General features: G+C 42.6%; 1 protein-coding gene across 1 annotated transcript in view; it reads left to right on the top strand.

The window, feature by feature from the left end:
- Window positions 1–506: 506 nt before the first annotated feature.
- The window catches only part of TEX15 (testis expressed 15, meiosis and synapsis associated), a 92488-nt gene continuing 70556 nt past the window's right edge, over window positions 507–22438 (top strand). Inside the window, exon 1 of the mRNA XM_078677536.1 lies at window positions 507–5419. Coding sequence (XP_078533662.1) covers window positions 617–5419 — 4803 coding nt within the window. The 5' untranslated portion in view covers window positions 507–616. The remainder of the gene's footprint in view (window positions 5420–22438) is intronic.

Here is a 22438-nt window from a genome sequence, read left to right as displayed (position 1 = left end):
CAAAAAAGAAAAGAAACACCTTTTCCGCAAGCTTAAATTTTATGAAGAATGTATTAAAATATACAAAAAAGATATAGGAGTTTGTGAAGGTAAAACGAAATTACAGTCATGTAAAAGTGTGAGAGGAAAAAATAGCATGCCTTCCAAATGTGTAAATGATATGCCAAAGGCAACGGAAATATCTGTTAACTCGATGTGTCACTATAGTTCTGCCTGCCAAGCCAGCACTGGATCAGTGTCAGATGGATCTGCTGCAAGGAGTAACTCTCTAGGTTCTCGGTTCAGAATATCTCCAGTTTCTTTAGTGAAATGCCCTCATGAAGAAGACACATGTTCACCATTCGCCAAAAATGCAAAAATACGCAGAACATCAGCCAATATCCGTTCAGGAGTACAAAGGGAAGAAGCAAACATAAAAGACACAGGCTGTGGTGTATTAGGCTTAGTGAACTGGTTCAGAGATCCGGGCAGTAACAGTCTTACACGCATGCTGTTGCCTGGGGAAGACGGTGGCGTGCAAGCAATAGCCACAGGAGAACTATTTTGTCCTGACAATGCGTTAGGCCTGTCAGCCTGTAAAGAAGACTCTGGGTCTGTTTCAGAACCACTGTCTAAAATGGTTCTGGAAAAAAATAAAAATTGCTTCGAAGAGCTTAAATATGCACCAAAAAACAGTAAAGTTCCCTTACATTCCACTGCCGGAAGAAAAAGTACTGAAAAACATAGAAGCCCTGTAAAAGAGGAGTGTAACATTTTTGATAGTGTGTTAGGCATCGGTTCATCAGATTCTAGTTTAACAAGAACACTGCAGAATAAAGAAAATAAAGATAGCATGACATACTCTGCTGAAAATACCATCACTCCCTCAGGAGTTACTGTCTTTCTTAAAGAACTAAATTCTGTTTTAAACAGAATGGTGAAAACGGCTTCAGAAAGTACAGAAAACCATATTTCTAAGGAAGGCGTTTCTTTTAGAATGAGCCATATTAATCTGAAAACAGGGAACAAGACTGATGGGGACGAAAAAAATATCGAAGTTGCAAACAATAATGATTGTGCAAAAGCCAAGATAACTAGCAAAACCACTAATAATAAATTAAGAGAAGCCTTTCACATTTTCGAGGTTCAGAAAAGAAATGAAGACATTGTATTTGTGCCTACTGAATTCTGCAGTACCGATACAGTAGACTTAAGCAGGAACAACAAAATTCTTATGGTCAAAAATGAAAATATTGAAACAACCTTGGAGAAAAAACATTGCCCAGAAGGCACAGATGTTTCGTTTTCTGTGGCTGCATTAGAAGATGGAGAGGAAAAATGTACTAAGGTCATGGATGATAATCACCTCATAATACAGCGCTCAACGGTAGCAGAGGAAACAAATATTTCTGTGAAGAATGAAATGCATTCAAAGGAAATAGACGTTTATTGTAAAGAAGAGTTCAGTTGGTTAGCTGATATCTGGAAGTGCACAAACAAACATGCAGACATTCCAGAAGTACCATCAACCAAAAAATCAATAGGTTTCAAGGACACAAAGAACAAAGAAACAATTGTTACCCAAAAACCAAATCTGGAAAAGTCATTAAAGTCAAAAGAATCTAGTAGTCCCATGGTCGTTTCTGAAAATGATGCAAGTGGAGGTGAAAACAGTTGCAGAGTATTTTCCAACATGCCTTCTTTTAATGGGGAAATAAATCATGAAGACATTCAGGCTGTTCAACTTGCAAAAACAAATAACTTTGGTCTGATTTTAGAAAACATACAAGAAGATTCAAACAAATTGTTGCGTTTGAAAGAAAGCTTTTACCGACAATTGCTGCTTCAGAATTTGGATGTGGAAACTATTATTGAAATCTCATCAGTGAATTGCAGGGACATACAACAGCCATGCCAGAGTGCAGAGTACCAGTCATTCAAAATGTTAACAAATCGTATAAATTGGAACAGTCTGTTTGGAAGTACTGAAGAATGTTGTTTAGTTAAAGATAACACAAATTTGTACAAATGGATAAAACAAAATGATGTGAAACCCTCTGGTACGAGGGTTTTCCCTGATCTGCAAGTTTTATTGAGAAATGAAGAGGAATCTTCTTTATCCCCCACACAACAAAACATGCTTTATTTAAGAGATGAATTTAACTGCCCAAGTACGTGCAAGGTGTTTAACACACGCCGAATAAGTGAGAGAAAGTATAATACCCACAAGTTAAAAAATGCAGTAACAACCAGGCGAAACAATCGATCCAAACATCAAGGTTTAATGAGCATGCAGCAGAAAAAGCACGCTAGAAGACAATCATCAAAGAAAGTAAAAGAAAATATTAAGCAAATCATTGATAGTGCAAATTCTGAAATAATCAGTTACCCTGTTGCTGGCACCCGCACTAGTGGTGCTGGCGTACTTACTTTTTTTGATGAAGCAAATATAGAAAGTAACTCTTCTAATGGAGGAACAACGGATCTTACCCAGGACCTACGATCTTACAAGATAGCATGTGTCCTTGAAAACATTTATTTTACAGAATATAGAACCATTTGCTTGGGTGTGAAAAGCACATTAGATTCAACATTTAAATGTGAAGCTCTTTCCAAAATAAAGGATAAAGTGAAAAAGCTTGTTTCATCAAACCACATTCCCCACACATATCATACTGCCCCCAGTTTAGCTGCTATTGCAGGTTCTGTTTATCAGCAATATTCTAGGACAGTTGGACCCGAGCCTTCTATTTTCCCAGTGATGGAGAACAAGATGCTTGATGCCAATGGAAAAGATCGTGACATTTGTGTTATTGTGAACTCTACCACTATACCAAAAGAGCTGTCTTCTGTACCTGAAATCCCCAAGTTTGCAATCTCTCGTCACTTAGATTACCTTTATTTGACTGATAAGGAAACATACACTTTTGAATCTTATTCACTAAAAAGCAGTTATGAAAAAAAGAGTGGAAATGACCGAAAAATAGCAAACATTGAAAGGTTAAATATGGAACATGTTTCCTCTCTTGGTTTTTCCGACAGAATGACACCATTAGCGCAAAAAAATGCATGTGCCAACGAAAATACAACATTGCTAAGTTCTGTGTCTAAGAGGAAGGAATGCAATGATAAACACACTTCCTTGCTAAATGCTTTTACCCCCTCTGGTGTCAGTAACAGTGGAGTAATATCATATTCAGAAATCAGAAAAACTTCAAAAAGAGTGGCTCAGCACCTGAAAGAAATTCCCACTGAACAAACCTCATCTTCTGTCCAAATCAACAGTGAAACGCTGAGAAAATCTGCTCATCTTATTACCGAAATATCATACATTTTGCAAAAGGCAAATGAAACTGCATCTTTGGCAGCTTTACAGGAGCAAATGATAACTTGTGAATCCATTCTCCACCATTTCATCAGTGTTTTTGAGGAAACACAAGAGTGCCCGTGCAAAGATGTTTTGCTTCATCGCAAGTATTTGAAAACAGTTAATTTAAGGCCTAGTTTTAAGTCAAAGCTGAAACCTAAAGCTGTTGACTCATTTGTAGATCTCCAGATGATAATGGAGACAATTCAGTTTATTGAGAATAAAATCTGCTATTTAGAAGGGGAGCCAACTTTCCGCAGCATGCTGTGGTATGATGACTCTCTGTATTCTCAGTTACTTAGGGGGAAGACAGGCTACCAGCAACAGTCTAATTTCTATCCTGTTTTCCAGGAAAGAATAAAGTTAAAGTACCAGGCTTTAACAGAATTACAGAAACACTACAATCAGCTGTATGAGTTCTTAGATGGCATTAATGAGAGTAATAGTTCATACTATGTGCTTTTGAAATGCAGGCGAGAGATCAGTGAGTGTGAAGCAGTAATTAATGACTGTGAGCATTGTTTGGATTTTTGCCTGTCAGTGCCATTTACTTGTGGTGTGAACTTTGGGGATAGTTTAGAAGATTTAGAAAGATTACGTAGTAGTATAGTGGAGCTGACAAAATCTTACATCGGCCTTCCAAGAGTTCAGTGTGATCCTGGAAAGCTGGAGCATGTTTGGATTCTCTTGGAGCACATCTCTGCAAAAGCAGACAGCATAAAAAAGTGTGAATCTGTAAATAATAACATATCAGTTTACGGTCTTGAGCATCTATTCTTTGATGCTGCTAAAGAGCTTGTCTGGCTAGATAGCAAGCAGTCTTTAAGGGAAAAAAACCCGCAAATTTCCCGAAAACAGTTACTCTGTAAACTAAATCATTATGCCCTTTTGAAAATTACTGAAGTGTTTGGTTGTCTGGACAACGGCAGCAACGAAGGTAACTTTAAAAAATCTGCTGAACCAGAATATCTATCAAACAAATGCAACAGTATGTTGAATTCTCAAACCAAAATGTTAAACATTGGTGAGATTTTAAATGCTGCACCATCTGCAAATCTGGAGACATTACAGATGTTTATGTTAAGATGTACAAATCAACTGGAAACCCTTAAAATACAATTTCAGATTCTGCAAGAGATTGATGTGGATCTCATTCTAATCACAGGTGAGAATGTGATACAGTCAGTTGAAGGCCACAGTGATGCTGCATGTATTCTTTTAAACCCCGAGGCTGTTGAGACTTACATAGAGATAGCAATGATTTATGAAACTATTTATTTTCTTACAAATTCCATAGCAACACTCATGGGTCAGGAAAGATTGAGAAGTATGCTTTGGTTTGATTTGTCACTTATGCCTGAATTGATTAACTGCCAAATAAAATATGCTTTTTATTTTTTGAACAATGATCCAGAGTGCAGTACATTAAAAACAATTGATACCGCTCTTGCAGCGCTCAAAGTAGAATTGGAGATTATTTCAGAATACAGTGAAGCACTGAATTACCCATATGCCTTTCTGCTTTTAACCAGAGAATTTGCTGAACTTTCTGGATTAAGAGAGCTATTACTAAAATGCAACACTGCCATTCCAGCGTTTTTTGACTGCGTGCCTTACATTGCAACAGTTAACTACGGAGGCACAGTGGCTGAACTGGAGTACAGCTACAACACTTTTGCGACGCTGATGGAAAATTTAATGATAGCACCAAAAAAGGATTTGGGGAAAATGGCACATGTTATGAAAGTCATGAAGTCTATTGAGTATCTTAAGTGTGCCACAGCTAAACTTGGCAAAACTCATTTCCCTGTTGTATTGCTACAAATAATGGAAAATGAAACCAAAAGGGGACACACTTCACATAGCCATCACTTCCTAACCCAGATATCCAAAATTGGAGGCACTGGCCGTAAAACAAGTCTTATAAATAGAGATTTTGAAACTTCAGAAAAACACATTGGAAGGACAGGAGCCTTCCAGCTTCTCAGACAAAAGTGTGCTTATGAATCTGGTGGTGATTCCATTGGAGGACATGTCCTTGCTACTAGTCATTGTAGTGGCACAGAGCACCAGGTAACACATGTTTCTATTAATTTGCTCTAAATAAATAAATCAGAATATTTATGTATGGAATAACCCATTTTTAGCACATGCATTTTATCCTGTTTATGAACTTTTAAAAACTACTTTCAGTAGGTTTAGTCTATTAAATAATTACAAAGCTTACTAGCAATATATTGTATATTTGTAAAGCATGCATCAATCTGTGTATATCTCGGCACTGAAAATATATGTTTCTTCTTACATAACTCACTGGTATTTACTGTATCAACATATACATAAAAAAAAGGTAATAGAAGGATGACTGATTTAGTTAAATAGTAATCATGTGTGGATACCTGTTATAGTATGTTGCATATGTGCAATGTTGTGGGCCCACCCTTCCCATCTCCTCACGATTCTGAAAGAAGTACACCTGGTAAGTATGTGGTATTCAATGAAAAAAAAGATTTACATCAAAACATAACAGTAAACTGATAGTTTAGGATGTACAGATAATATTATAAATGCAGACACCAAGTAACATAATACATAGAATAACACCCACCATGAATTCAATTACTATAATCTCCCTTAACACCCCGAACTTAATAGGAAATCAATTCTTTGATACTTACATATGAAAAAAGTAGATATTGAATTCCTTTAGGAGGCACATTGGTTAGCCACAGACTCATGACGCCTGCATTTGTATTCCTTCCTTGTACAGTATCACACCACAGGAAATACGACAAAAAGAGTGGCAATCATAATTTGACTCAATCTACTATTCCATTTAGAAGCGGAGAACACAGATTAAGAAGGCCACTACATCGCATTCATATGTGTATCGGCAGGACTCTCAATCACCATATGTTCAATATACGGTCCCTTTAAAACAGCAATTGTACATGCATTTGGGTAACCATTTTTATGAATACTGACTTAATTCCAGAAAGGGACTAAATCAACGTCCTAGAATAGATTGGCATTGATATCATTTCAGTTCAAATCACTTTATTTCGGCCGCAAGGGCCATAAAAGTAAATACAATTTAAAATACATATAATAAATAAACATACTTTAGCATTTATATCAAATTGCCAATTCACCCTGAGTTAATTAAGTATAAAGAATTAATGATCTGGAACTGCTAGATGTGTGGGAACAGAACCATGAGGGGAAGAAAAACTACATATTTTACTCAAGTATACACAAAACACATTCAATGATAGATATTTTTTCCTAGTGAATTTTTTCCTTAGCATCATCTCTGGTGTCTACATCATTAGGGACCCAGGTATTATGTGATCATGCCACTGTACTTATCTCAGTAGACGTTAACCTACCCATTCTCACATTGACTTAATTTTGTTCACTTGTCAGTTTAAATATAAACATTAATCTTGAAAACAAGGGCTCAGAGGCGTTGAAACACTGACCTGCTCTGAAGGAGGTGGCGCTCCTTTCAACAAAGAAAGGGAGAGGGGGTGACACGTTCTCCCGAAACAAAACAGTACTAACTTAAGAGTATCCTTCCTGATATCACGACACTCAACAAAATGAGAAAGAGTTGTCTGCCTCTCCTAGATTCTTAGAGGAGCGTGGAAAGGAAAGGGTGCTTTTTATATATATAACCCTCACACACACCATTAGTGTCATGCTTCATCTTCTGGTTCACCGTGACTCCTACAGGTCAGAGTGGGCTCAACCATATTCCAGGGAGCTCTTGAAAGAATTTAGACTATGGGGCGTAACTAAAAGATACAAATTCCTCATCCACTCCAAGGTAGCCCTTTATTTATGGAGTGGATATCCACAGATAAAAACTGAAATATGGAAGGGTATTTAAGGATATAATGGCCCTATGACCCTAACTTAAACATTTATATCCAACATGTTGCAGCCCTACTCACTCAGGTCTAAAAAGGTCCAGGGCTTTTGTCAGGGTGGGTTTGTATGTCAAGCACTCCCCCAATGACGTAACAAATTATGTGGTTGTTTGTGTGGCATGCAATTCCATTAAAACCATGCACTGGCAGTATAATACTTGCCAACTTGGTTCCATCCCAATTTTTGGGAAAGCCTGACCCCACAGGAGGCAAGAAGTATGGGGGTTGCCCTGTAGTCAAATCTTCCTCAAGCATATCTACCCTCTACAGCACCTGCTTGGCTCTGCTCTCCTTGTGGCACCACATATATGGCTGGTTCCAAACTGTGGTGGCACAGTGAGCAAAGAAAAGGTGGATTCAACCCAGATCTGTGACTGCGGGTGAATGTATGTCAATGTGCAGCATTCCGTCCATCATCTTTTTGTGTTGCTATAGTCGCTTTAAGTGGGAAGGGTATGCCCAGGCGTGGTTCTCGTGCTCCCTATGCCACTGGATACAAGTTAGCCTGACTGATGAGGAGTGATAACCCAAAACCGATACCCGGAATGCTTGTTTTCCGGTCCAGGGAGGACCTTGCCTGGCAGCTCAGGCTGAACTGTTCCCATGGGGAGCAAGGTCAAGGCTGATTTGCATATGCTAGGTTCAAACTGGGGTGGTATGGTGCGCAAAAAAGATGATGGAATTAATCCAGATCTGTGACTGGGGGTGAATGATGGACAATGTTCAGCATTCCATCCATCGTCTTTTTGTGTTCCCATGAAACTTCATGGAAGGCAGGACTACAGTTCTCACAATGACTAGACCATCTGGATTTGGGCGTCCTCTGGAGGACTCTACAGCCAGCGATGCTTCGGATCCAGAGCACTGTTTTACCTCAGTTTGTAGGGAACTAGTGCCACTAGTCCAGGGGAGCCAGGTGGTGCTCCAGGCTGTCACAAGGGTCTCTCTGTCTAGTAGAACTGAGATTTAGCCTAGGACGAGTCTCGATGAGGCAGTTCCAGTTGCCACAGGTGCAGAGTATCCCTCTTTTGGTTAGTGCAGGTCCTCTTGTCACAGATACGAGTCTCTTCGATTCAAATTGATTCAGAACTGAGGTTTTGGTGTCAGGGGTGGCCCTTAAATCCTAGATTTGGGTGTGGATGCAAGTGGCCAATTGGCTACTTGCCCCAGTGGTTAATCAGCCCTTGATTTGACCACATATAGGGGTGTGGGTCACCTTCCCTACCCAGAACCCACTGTTTCTATCAATTAAAAAAATGGCAGGTCTTTCTTAGCTCTACAAAGCAGGCAGTACAACCAAGCGGTGTGGCTACACTTTTAGGGGTGTACACCTCCTGAATACTTAATTTCTCACCTGTCTCAGATCATATGTGCCTGGCTAAGATGGAAGGCTGTTTCCTCCTTGGGGAGGCAGCCCTGATGCATATCAAAGGCGGTGCAGCCTTTGAAGCTCCTTGATGTGCCACTTTCCTAGCCATCCTGAGAGGGAGGTGGTGTGACCTCCTTCTTGCTCAGGCCTTTGTTCTTGACTTCTCAGAGTGTTCACATTGCCTGGCAGGAGGTCAAAATCCTGTCTTATTAGTGGCAAGCACGAGCTGCTAGCCAGAGCACAAGGAAACTAAGGCAACCAGGTGGGCAACCTCTAAGGTAGCCACCTGGTTGCATGCCGCATCATCCGCAGCACCAGATTTGTGTTGGGTGATGAGGTATGTTGTTTGACACCAACCTCGACATATTTAGGTGGTACCATAATGGAGCTAGCAACCTCATGTTTCTCTGGGTGCTAGCCATGTAATCCTATGGTCTGCGTATCACTTATAGTGTACGGTAATGGTAAAGGCCGCTATTGAGACAAATAAGCTTGCACTTCGATGCCCACACCTTTAATATAAGGCATGCTGAGTAATCACATTTTTTTTACTCTCTCCAGAATGTTATTTCCCAAGTTCATCGTCCCCTTAAAATATGTACATTTGTTGTAGACCATACGTTTGGTTTTCAACACATTGATTGCCAACCCATTCTTCTAGCAAAACAGCTAGAATCTGCCATTGAGGGTTTGCGGCTCCACGGCAGTTTTAGAATTCTAAAGGTTGTCACCTGCAAATAATAGTGCAGGTATTTTTATTGGCTTGCTCGGACTGGAGAATCCTTAGTGCAGTCCGAAAGAGCATCTATACAGCTATTGATAAACAAAAAAAAGGGTAGGCGTCAGAATGCAACCCTGGCGCACTCTTTCCTTAACCCTAATTTTCTCAGTGACTTTGTCACAGACCCCTTCATATCTGGGCATAATTACCCTCATGGAGGCATATTGTAATATTAAGATGGTTTTTAGGAACCCCCATACTAGCCAACACTCCCCAAAGCTTGGCTCTGGGGACCATAGTCAATATGGCGTGAAGGTCATTAAAAGCAGCAAGAAGATTCCCACCACTGAGGTCAACAGTTTTCCAGATGATCAACAAAAAGTGGAAGCTTGATCCACATTCCAATCTTTGGTCTAAAACCTGCTTGCAAATGTGTCAAGATATCACTATCCACAATCCTTTCAGATGGCTTTGCAGGGGCCTATTCTCAAAAAATCTTTTGTGAATTGTCCAAGAGACTAATGGGACGATAGTTACTAGTAACATTCTGCCAACCTTTCTTGAAGACTGGAACGATCATAGTGGCCTTCCATGTTGAGGGATTCGGCTGTCCCACTGCTATCGTATTCAAAACCCAATTGATATAGGCGACCCAAATTGTGGGATCAGAGCAGAACATCTCCGCTGGAATCCTGTCCAGCCCAGGGGCCTTTACCTGCCTTTGGGACATAACGGCTCCTTCTGTATCAGCAAGTGAGAACATAACAGGAGGCAGGGCAGAGTCCTACAGCTGGCCACTTTCATATGCCACACAAGATGGCCCTTGTATTGGTTCATGTGATAATAAATAAATAGATTAAAAATGGGCAAACCCCTCCCTGGGTTGGGTGTGTACCTCAGGGATAATGGCGTGATCTTTGCTACCGTATCTAGCGAGGCCCCAGAAGATTTTAAAGTATTGTTTCCTAGCCACATCATTGAGATCATCCCATTTCCTGCTTTTCCAATCTACAAGCAGGAGTGAACCTTTCTTGTGTTTTGGGAGATCCAAATGCCCTTTTGAAACCAGTCTTCCAACTTTATAAGTTACTCGCTCTGCGCCTCAAGTATTTAACATTGTGGTGTTCCCAATTTTCAATGAGTGACCCCAGGGTGATAGCTACCAACCTATAAATTCTGAATATAGAATCGAGTGTAGAGCAGATGGTATTCCATTTAACATGTCTTCGGTTGTTGCTTAGTACTAAAGCATTGTTGCAAGGGGACTCATGGGCAGACTGGGAGATAGATAAGAAGTCCTGTATGGTAAGTGTTAGTGGATCATAGTCACTCTCGGCTCTAAGAGGGACTTTCACGTCCTTAATAGATCTCCAGATCTGGACATTAAGGAGAATGTAATCGAAGTGGCTAGTGTAGGCCTCCGTCTGAAATGTTGGAGCAATTTTAGTGTCATATAAAGAATGGCTGTTACGGGCACAAAGGCCATGTGTGAGCGATATGTGAGTCATTTTGCAGAGCTGACCTTGACAATTGCTTTTTGGGTGGGGCAGTTAGCTTAGGGATAGCCCACAACATTTCTTTGGAGGCCACTAGGTCCTGGATGATGCCAAAGGGCTCGTAAGTAAAATTTAAGCCATCAGCAACAATTGCATTGTAAGCATTAGAGTAACACGACAATAATTCAATAGGTGCAAGGTGGAAAGGTCTTTCTGGAAGCTAATGCTTCTACTGTAGATGTTAATTCCTACAGTACTCCCAAGATATAGCCAGACCTAATGTCCAGCTGGGTAACAGAACACAACAGAGTGACTTTAAGCCATACTTGTAGACCTCCTGTGCCTGCAGCTGATGCTATTGCTGGGATAACAAAGCTCAAAAACCTGCATGTAAAAATATTTTCTCTGGTCCATATTTCCTAAAACATACAAATATCATGCCCATCGATGAAGTGTCCCCTCTCGCTATCAGTTCACTTAGCTTGGATCCCTGCTACGTTCCAACTCAATATTGATAAACTATCAGGACAAGGGAAGGCAGTTTGACAAGAAGCCTCACTAGTCAATACTGGATAAAGTAGGGACAGTAGATGCCCTGGACATTGTTTCTCGAAGAATGTCCTTGTGAAGGGTGTGAACCAGGCTAAGGGGCTTTAGTGCCTGGGGTGGGCTAGTAATAGATGCACATGCCAGTGACACCTGGGGTGGTAATTTATATATAAATGCACCTAGCGACTTTCTGGCTGTTCCTACTAGATGTGAGGGTGACATGTGTTTCAAATGCACCTGGTGGCTTCTTGACCACACCTGCCAAAGAACAAAGCACATTCCTGACCGTGACATAATTTGGCAATGAGCTGCTCGGTAGCAAAAGGGTTGGCAGAGTTGGAGGAAGTCAATAATTGTCTGAAAATTGTTCAAGTGGTGCAAATAGGTTAGTAAAACACACAAGATGATGGATGGATTGTTGCACAATAGCAAAACATTCACCCCCCAGTCACAGATCTGGGTTTAATCCATTATTATTTTGCTCACCAAGCCACCCTAGTTCAGACATGGCCATATGCAAATCAGTCTTGATCCTGTGCCTCATGGGAACAGTCCAGCCGGAACTGCCAAGCCATGTCTTCCCTGGACCTGAATCAAGCATCCTAGGCCCGGTTTCTGGCTGTCAGCCGTCTTCAGCCAGGATAGTTTGACTCCAGTGGTGTAGTGAGCATGGGAACCCCGTCTGGGCATACCCTTGTCCAATAAACTGTTGTTTTTGTATTTGTCACCCTGAGTGGGACGGGTATGCTCAGACGTTAGTCCCTTGCTCTCCATGCCACTGAAACCAAGCTATCCTGGCTGAAGAGGTCTGAAAGCCAGAAACCGGTCCCAGGATGCTTGTTTCCAGTCCAGGGAGGACCTGGCTTGGCAGTTCAGGCTGGACTGTTCCCATGGGGCACAGGGTCAAGACTGATTTGCATGTGGCTGGGTTCAAACTGGAATGGCATGGTGAGCAAAAAAACAATGGATTTAGGCCAATATCTCTGTTCTGGGGTGAATGTATGACATTGATCTGCATTCTGTCCATCAACTGTTGTTTTTGCAAATAGGTTAGTAGTAGTGGTGGCAGTAGAGGGGTCAAAGTGGCCTGAGCATGATGGAACTCTCTGTGGCCCTTTGCTAAGTAGGTGGTAAAAAAAACAATGAGTGAAGCTTAATTGTACTAGGTGAGTGGAAAACTGACCCCAAAAAACACTAACAGACCAAAAATTGATGATGAAACTAAACCAGTAAAGCGTTTAGCCATCAGCCCCACCCAAGCAACTCTACGTGTGCTCGAAATACTGTGGGCCACTGCCATGGAAAAATCTGCATTTGTTTTGGAGCCAGTGGAGGATATAGTTTTTTAGTTGGTCCAAGGATTCATCCCCATTAGGAGGTAAGGGTGGGATATTGACCAGGATCAAATATAGGGGCACGTTCCTGTAGGAAAATGTGACCTCATCTGACAGAGGATGTCATGCTCGCATCTATTATTAAAGATGATCCTGAGGCCAGCACGTCGCAAGGACTCACAGCTGAGTCACATAAACCAAGCCACAGAGATCCACACACAGAGTCCGAGACACTGGTCTACAACACTGACGCTTTCCTGAAACCACCACCACCACTACCATTCAATACCGCCAAAAAGCAAAATATTGATGATAGATGGAGTGCTTGGATAGAGACATTTGGTGATTTAATCAATGCAGTTGAGAGTGGGAGGTCTGCGTGGTCAGATGCCATGGCCCCAGTCTAGACATCTGGCTGCTATGGCTCTCAACCACACATATATGGGGGCAAAGTCTTGTATCTAAGATGGCAGTCATTTAGTACAAAAAACTCTTAAAATGTAGGTATGCCCAGGGAGTTGCGTCCAAGGGGATGGGCATGATAGATGACTGTTCTTCCTAGTCTGGTTAAAGGAGATTGCTTTCTTCTTTTTACCTGGACGCCAAAGTCAGGAGACCTAGTTAAGTTAGGCGCTGCAACAGAGACAGAAGAGTGGCATGCACAACATGTGTCACTGGATAGAAGACTTAGGCTATCAGCTCTGTCCGCAGGCTATGGCAGTGGTGAGCAATACAAGGCAGGTGGAAAAGCAACAGCAGTAGAGGTGTCTTGGAGATCTCTTTGCTGATGACTCTTACTGTGCACTTAATGCACCCGTCTATAGTCACTCTATTGCTTTGTGTAGGCACGTTTGTCTCAATTTTGCATTTGCCCATTGCCACAGCGACGCATCCATGTGTAGACAAGGTTCGGTAAAGATGGAAAAAACCTCAAGCTGCAATCTTCTCATTAGCAGTTGACAGTGTAGACTCAGACACTACTCAGTACTGCAGGACCGGTGCCAGTACCGGAACCAACAGATGTAGCGGTGGTTGTATGAACTACAGTGGACAATTGATAAGTAGAGCACAATTAAGCCATTAATGAACAGAGAATACAAGGCACAAAAGAAGATAGGGCCTACAAAAAAACTGACAAAGACAGAAAAATGACCCACTCACATCCACCTGGGACTGCCACCTCAACCGACGCCTTCACCTATAGATTGAAATTACCTGGAGGCTTCCTTGGAGTGTAGTGTGACAGCGTACAAAAAGCTGCTACCTTTAGGAAATGGGTGGTAAATAAAGTAGATGAAAGGAAGCAATGTAGATCAGTGTGTAGCCCAGTATAGTTCAGGAGTTCACACTGCTTGACCTTTAATCGTTAAATTGTTCTTGAATTTACCCTCAGATATCCGGCTGGCTCTCATCCTACAGTGATCAGTCGAGTTGGCACCCAATAGCGAGGTAGGAAGGTAACACTGCTACAAAGACCCTCAAGCAACCAACACGAAAAGAGAACAGAACAATACAATAATAAGCCCTAGGCCGCCTTATGGTTCCCCTTATATGTGCACTATAGTGCTGTCCAGTGCTGGTCTAGGCAGTACTCATGATGGACCTTCTACTCTGAGAGCACTGCCACGTGCAGAGCGCATAGCAGCCAGGTTATCAAATTGGTTATGTGTGACATTTCCATGGTTTCAATACACTTATGAGTGACATTCAACTGCAAATGAGTGACACTTAGAGTGACATTTCTCTGCAAGTATTCAAGTGCATTGAAAGAGCTAAAATACAAGAAACTTCTGTTCTGTTTCATACAGGTGCCCGATATAGGCGCAGGTAGCAACCAGACCTTTCACCTATTTTTCCCTGACATTACACTACATAACGGTTCTTAGTACTGACCTTAGATCTAATTACGGTAATGCCTAATTGACATGGGCTTTTCCCTGAAAACTAGCCTCATACATTATGCATGAAGATTCTTAGAAACTCAGCTGGACTACCATCTCCACCATAATAACTATGTGTAAGGGTCACTCCGTCCGCCAGCCTAAGTCCGACATGACACAGCAAGGTAGATCCCCTGAGAGTACCACTTTGGATATATAACACCATATCTTTGCTGAGATGGGCAGAGGAGAAAAAGAACTTCCATGCTGACAAACTGACGCAAGGCGCTGAGGTTCCGGCAGGCAGACACCCCAGCTTGCAGTGGTCTGACCTCCCTCGTGGGGTGTCCATCTTGAGACCAAGATGGGGTACCACAGTCTCTCACTTCAGGAAATGGGGTTAACTTTATCCTAGAGGGATTCTTGGCTTTACACCTACATACATGCTAGGTACACTTAGGTACATCTAGTTAGGGTTGCATCATAGGCGTACTTATTTTATTGGCATGTATTTTTATACCTACCTTTATTCATTTTTTTAGCACTATGGTAGGAATCTGGTTTAGTAAATGCTTATTGAAAATGTCCCCACCGTTTATTCTGTGTATCTCTCTCGGACGAATTGAGCACAAGTGACTGAGCAAAAAGTATCACACTGTTTCCACAATCCCTGATGGGACAGAGTTGTCATGTTCGATAGTTGCCAAGAACTATTCTCCCCTTGGTAAGAGGGGTTTCTAGTGGCACTGTGAGCTAGCTGGTATAAAGGCACACGTACCAGGTGGGGGTGTCAGGAATCAGTCTGGACTCTAATTCCACAATCTATGTTGTCTAAATGTGCAGGTCCTATATAGGTTTATAGGAATTACACGACATGGAGCTGCCAACTTTGGTTTGGTACGTATTTAACGGTCAAATCTGAGTAGTTCAGTCCTGCTTCCTCAGAGACCCCTACTCACATTCTTCCAGACATGACTGGAGTGGGAAAGGAACCATCCGCCCCAGCTGAGTAGGCATAACCTATGTATTGGCTGTATCAAGCTTGAAGGACAAATAGTTTGTAATGTGCATAAAACCTTATCTCAATTTCCTTGAAACTTTTTCCTTCCTCAAAATAATGGCTGACGAAGATGCCGCTGCACCAGCACATCACGCAGCTGCAGTAAGGGAGGAAGAACAAGGTGAAATAAACATTTCAGAAAATGTCAGAACTTCCCTTACTTTAAAACTAGCAGACTATGGATTCACAGCTAGGGGTGGGACAGTCACATTCATGATTGAGGCACACAAATCATACAGAACAGAGGTATTCTATCCATGGGTTCAATTCCAACAAGCAGATGCACAAACACATACATTTCATTCTTATACAAAGATGACACACCAGATGAATACTGTCCGTATGAGGACATTGAAATTCTGTTACCTACCAGGAGCAAATAAACTGGTTTGAAGGCGCCTTCCCACACACAAAAGTTAAAGTGAGACGCTGTCCACTCAAGAGAGATGGAGCAACTTGGCCAGTCCTAGAGGCATACACACCGCAGCCAGACATTAACACAATGCCAGTAACATACTTACGTCCACTTCATAAAGAAATAAAAAAAAATTATAGAAACCTGACACAGTTTGTGATGAGAACACTCACACAGCAAGGGCTACTCCAGCAGGACAAATTCATGGAACTACAACAAAAATAACACCACAAACACTACATACAGTTATGGGTAAAATTCCCACTAGACTAGCAAATGCCATTCTGGATAGCTCAGAAAATAAAACAGCTAGAGGCAGTGTTTCCACACACAAGCCCTCAAGAAAAACACAGGATGCTAAAAATCTGCTTGCCAGTGAGGATAGCTCCCCAGATAGAGGATGGTACCTCTTGGGGCACAGTTTTCGCTCCCATATATACCAGAACTCATGGTATCCCTTCAATAGCAGTAATTCCAGATGTATTAAGACAAATGCAGAATAAGTATGGAACAGAACCTCCTCTGAACTTAGGGATGAAATTGTTAGGAAATGTTGCCCAAGTATCAGCTATTATATTAGCAAACATAAAAGGGGGGTCAGCATCAGTGGCAATATGCCAACGCCTGTGGGATTTCACTCCTTTACAACAAGAACGTGAATTACCTAAAATTATCGATGACAACTATGCCGAATTAGGTAGAGATTGTTTGAGAGCTAGAGCAACAAAACCTAAACTCATGGGTGGTCCTGAAAAAGAGAACACCAAGCAAGCACCTGATTCTTCCAAGAAGAAATGGGATAGAAAAAAAAGCCAAAAAAATTGAATAGATCACATTCCAGGGGTGGGTCTCCTCAACAGGAGCCCTCTTAAAGAAGGTACAACTACAGAATATGTGATAACATAAAAAAACGGACAGGTATCAGGATACTGATACACGTTCCTCTTGTTGCTTTCGGGGTTTATCAAAAAAATCTGAGAGGGAAGGATGGTCAGAACACAGACAAAAAGAGCGTTGAAAGTCCATAAACATGCAACGCGCTTCAGACTATACTTCCAAAAAAGAAGAGAAGCTAAAAACAAAAACCTCAATTTAAAAAGAAGAAAGTAGCAGGTCCTAAAGCTAGACATGACCAGAATTCTGAAGACTGAAGTTCTGAATGGGAAATGGTCACTAACGATGCTGGACAGTGCCGCAGAAGTAACAGTAGCTTGCGGGAACCTGATGACATTTTTGGTGACAGCGGAGTTGAATGAACATATTACGGTGGATACACCTGATACAAGGGAAAATGTCCAACATAAGTTATATGAAATAACACTCCAAGTGGAGGGGGACAAACCCAGGAAAATTAAAGGTCTCTTTTGGGAGAACCTGACTTATGGATATTGCATACTTTTAGCTGAAAAGAATTGTCCCCCTGAAATTGTTATGGATTGCCCATAGAGAGAAACTGTGATTTTATCGACTTTTCCAGACCTCGTTCCAATATACTTAAAACATACATTCGCGAAGGAGTGGGCGATAGCACTTGCTCCAGCATTATATTGCAACCATGTTGGGTGGGATGCTGAGTCACCTCAACATGTAAACCCAGTAAAAACGATTCCAACTCCACAGAGTACCCGATAAAACAAGAAGCGAAAAAAGGGAGATCTTAGATCAACTTGAATACCAGGTTATAATTGAAAGTTGCACCTCCACAATTAATAATTCTTTGTTTCCTGTAATACAAAACAACACTAGATATCTCAAATGGATTTTTCTGACAAAGTATAGCGCCTAAAAGCAGATATTTAACAGCATTCCCAGCGCTCGGTTCTCAGCGTCAATTTTGTCAACTCCCCAAGGGTATAAGAATAGCCACAGGTTGTTCTCCGCTAGGGTAACAGAGTTGGGATGAAGAGGCATTGTCCTATGTAGATGATATTTAACTGGTGAAGGATGATTTAAAGGATCACTGTCCCAGGGTTAGCAACATAATTCTGGAGTCCACCTCGGAGGGCTACAAATTCAACTTTAAAAAATCAAAAATAGCCCACCTCAATGTCCTATTTCTGGGATATGAGTTATCAAGTGAAGGGAAAAGCCTGGCAGCTAACTTTTTTAGAAAAGTGTGCCCTTCTCCAACCTTCTAAATCTTTGAAAAATATACAATCTATATTGGGATTTTTAAATTTTGTCAGAACTTACATTTTAGATTACGCAGAAAAAGTAAAACCTTTCTACAACCTAATAAGACCTGATTTTTCAGTTAGACATTAGACACAGGAACACACAGATATCCTTTGTTTCCTACAAGCTGACATGATAGCTTCAAAACACTTACACACTCGTGTAAACACCACAAATTTAGTTATCCGTGTTATAGCGGATCAATCTGAGTATACTTCCCTAACCTTCAATGAAGGCAAAACAGTACACATAGCAAACAAATCACACTTGTACACAAATGCGGAAATGCATTTTGCTTCTACAGAAAAAAATCTGACAGCTGTACAGACTGCTGTAGTGAGAGAAAGAGCATTGGCTCAGGGGAAACAAACAATTGTCGTAACTCCAGTACCAGCCTTAGAAGCTGTTACAAAATCATGCGTTCCAAACCCTAAAGCTTTTCATACAAGATGGATACAATGGGCTCTCACTGTGACAGATGTTGATTACAAATTTTAATCTACACTTAAAACACAAGCATTACTGCAATATGAACAAGACTATCCTCTCCCAAATGAAATAATGCCTCTAGATCAGTATGAATATATTATTTACACTGACGGTTCTGCTCAGCCAGCCATTAGAAGTAAACAACAATAAAGCTCTGCATATGCGATTGTGAAGGGTCGTAAGCAGGAAGGCATGTTCCATCCTGGCAGTACAAAGACACAGTCTCTAGGAGACTGCTTGGCGCAGCTGTCAGAACTAAAAGCTCTGTTACTGGCACTAATAAATACGGATCATGAATCCCCCCACACTGATTGTTTGCGATTCTTTTTATTGTGTCAAGCCATGCAATGAATATCTACACTATTGGGGTCAAAATGGGTTTAAAGACTCAAAAGGTGGCACAATTAGGCATAGATTGCTATGGGCACAGGTAGTTGAGTTGAAAAATGAACTATCGAAAGCTCACGTGATACACACGCAAAGTCACCAACGTGATGGCATTCACGTTGAAGGGAATTCTTTTGCTGATGAAGCCACAAAAGGGGCAGTATGAACTGCTGCCATAACTGCAATCACTTGTTCTGGTACGAAAATAGACGAACAGATAATGGTAGCTGTCATTGCAGCACATCCGTACTAAAAGGCTTTCCACTCAAGTACTCCTTCAAGTTAGATGCAAAAAATATTCTGTATGCTCAAATTCCAGGAGTGAGGGATAGAGTAATACCAAACATAGATCGCAGATTAGGTTTAATTCTAGCTGCACACGAGGGTCAAGGTTCTGCACATGCAGGGATTACCGCAACGGTTTCTTTATTAAAACAATGCTATTGGTGGCCAGGATGAAACAAACAAACAAAGAATTTAGTCTAAAAATGCGACATCTGTCAGCAGATGAAGGGTTCTATCATGGCATGTCCAGCGCAGACACCATTACTTATATCAGACAGACCACTTGCTTGTGTCTATTTGGAACACTGTGGCCCCCTACAATCAGATGGAGCTTACAGGTATATCTTGGTGGCAGTGGATTCATGCTCAGATTGCTGTGGGTTTGTCCTCAGCACACGGCGAACTCTCGAACTGTTGTAAAAGATTTGTGAGTCTTCATAGGAACATATGCAGTTGGCACATTACATTCTGACAGTGGCCCTGTGTTTAGCTCTATGGCTTACAAGGAAGCTACGGGAAGTTTGGGTACTTCTCTCTGTACCATCCTCGTGGAAATTTGGTCATGGTGAGGAAAAACCGAGACTTAAAGCAATCTTAAACAGCAAGGTTCGGGTGATTGTTGGGTTAATTACTTATTATGAGGTCCAGAAGGCACTCAATAATATGCCAAGAAGTTCCCTAGGAGGTGTCACTCCTTATGAGGTCCTATTTGGGACGAGAATGTGGGTACCTGATCTCGATTTTGAAAGCAAAGTGACGGATGAAAAGTCATTTGACATCAAACAACGTTTGCCTGTCTTACAGGATCTCAATGAATTCCGGGCACTACAAAGCAACATGCAAGAAAAATGCACCGCCGCTGGGGAAGTCAAATCAGTCACGGCAACGCGCGCAGTTATTGCAAAACTTTTGAACTACAATGATCGTGACGCCATATTGAAACAGGCCCGGGCCAAAGAGCTCCTACTCTACGGCAACGCACGTATCCTCATCTTTCCTGATTATACGCGACTAGTGCAACAACAGCGACAATATTTATGGCAGCGAAGGCCCGCCTGAGAGACCTCAAGCTTTCCTATGCTCTCCTGTTTCCTACCCGCCTCCGGGTGGTGTACCGCTCCCGCACGCACTTTTTTGATACTCCGGGGGAGGTCTTCAAATGGACTGATGAGACGGTGCAGGTGAGAGTTCACATGCCACCTGGAAGAGAATCTGAATCCTCATCAAGCGAGATGGCCCGGAGAGGTCCTCGGGGACAACTGAAGGGTAACAGATGGTCTGTTACCCGCTACGCTAAACGGGCTGGGGCCGATACACTTATGCTACAGGAAACACACCTCATGGGTTTGAAGGCTCTCTGCCTTCAGCGATTTGGGTTTCAGCAGGTCTTCCACTCCGGCTTTGCGAGGGGCTCAAGGGGGGTGACAATTCTGATACACTGCAGGGTCCCCTACATTCATAAGAAACAGTGGTTAGACACGCAGGGGCGTTACTTATTTCTCCAGGGCAAAATTGGGGCAGACCCCCTAGTGCTGGGTAGTGTCAGTGCGCCCCCCCCCCCCCCGCAGTGGAACCTGGTGGAGCGGTTGATCACCCTGTGGGCGGACATGCCGGATACGCTATCGGTAGTTGGTGGGGATTGGAATGACTTCATGGAGCTGACCAGGGATCGATGGCGGGCTGGGGGTGGATTGGAGAGTGGGCGCACCACGAGTTTGCATTCCTTAGTGACGGGACTTGATTGAATTGATGTATGGTGACGCATTCATGGCGATCGCAGAGAATTCACCTACCTATCGGCGGTCCACGACTCATACTCCAGAATTGACTATCTCTTTGTTCCCAGGGTGGCGGTCGGTAAGGTGGTGTCAGTGAAGATCTTGTCCCTGGGCCTTTCCGATCATTCCCCAGTAGCCCTCACACTCCAGATTGGTCGAGGGTGACAACCGTTCAGGTGGCGCCTCTCAGTGTGACATCTTCATAATGATAATTACAAAGAACATATAAGCAACGCTATTGATCACTATCTAACAGCAAATTTGGGGTCCGACTCCAGCGCCAAGACTTTGTGGGAGACTTTGAAACCCACACAGAGGGTGATGGATATTTCTTGGTGTGTGGCAGCATGTAGGGAGCGTAGAGAGGAGCTGCTGTGGGCGGAAGCAGGAATGGAAGCCCTTGAATGTAGGAGCCGGGAAGCTGGGTGGCCAATCTAGGAGGCAACTGTTGATGACTCAACAGAGTTATGCGGCCCTGCTGATGGACGAGGCCCGCCAAGCCTGGCTGGCGACGCGCAGTAGGGTGTATCAATGGAGAGATAAATCCAGCAAGATGTTGCATCATCTTTGCCAGGGAACCTTCCATTCCCATGCCCTGCTGGGCGATTTGGGCCCGATGGGAGAGCTGATCACGGACCCCCTGGCCATTGCGGAAAGCTTTGCCGCCTATTACGCAGCCCTATATGCTCCCAAAGAATGCCTATCGACCGCCGTTATAGATACATTAATCGCCAACCTACCACCCAAAACAGTGTCAGGTGAGGTGAGGGATCAGTTGGAGCTACCACTGACAGACAAAGAATTGGGCACGGCCTTGGGAGATCTCAACCCCGGGAAGACGCCGGGACACAACGGGTTTCCCAGTGAATTCTTTAGTAACTACTTTGTGCACTTGGCTTCTCATTTTCGCCCTGTGATAGAGGCGGCTCGGGAACGTGGCTCACTTCTTCCAAACTGGAGGCATGCGGAGGTGGTGGTGTTTCATAAACCGGGCAGGCTGTCTCATCCACCTTTTCCATCGGGCGGTGCACGCGGCAGGGCTGCCCCCTGTCCCATATTTATTCCCACTAGCTATGGAGCCTCTGGCTGCATGGGTGCGCATAGATGCGCAAGTCCGTGGGTTTGAATGGGCTCCGGGTCTGTCCGATAGGATTGCATTGTATGCGGATGATGTCCTCTTCTTCCTTACGGCTGTAGACAGGACGGGGCCGCGGCTTCTGCG

The sequence above is a fragment of the Lissotriton helveticus genome, chromosome 2_1, assembly GCF_964261635.1.
Source record: "Lissotriton helveticus chromosome 2_1, aLisHel1.1, whole genome shotgun sequence".
NCBI lineage: Eukaryota > Metazoa > Chordata > Amphibia > Caudata > Salamandridae > Lissotriton > Lissotriton helveticus.
The sequence above is the reverse complement of the archived record's forward strand: the minus strand, read 5'-3'. Positions and strand labels throughout refer to the sequence as shown.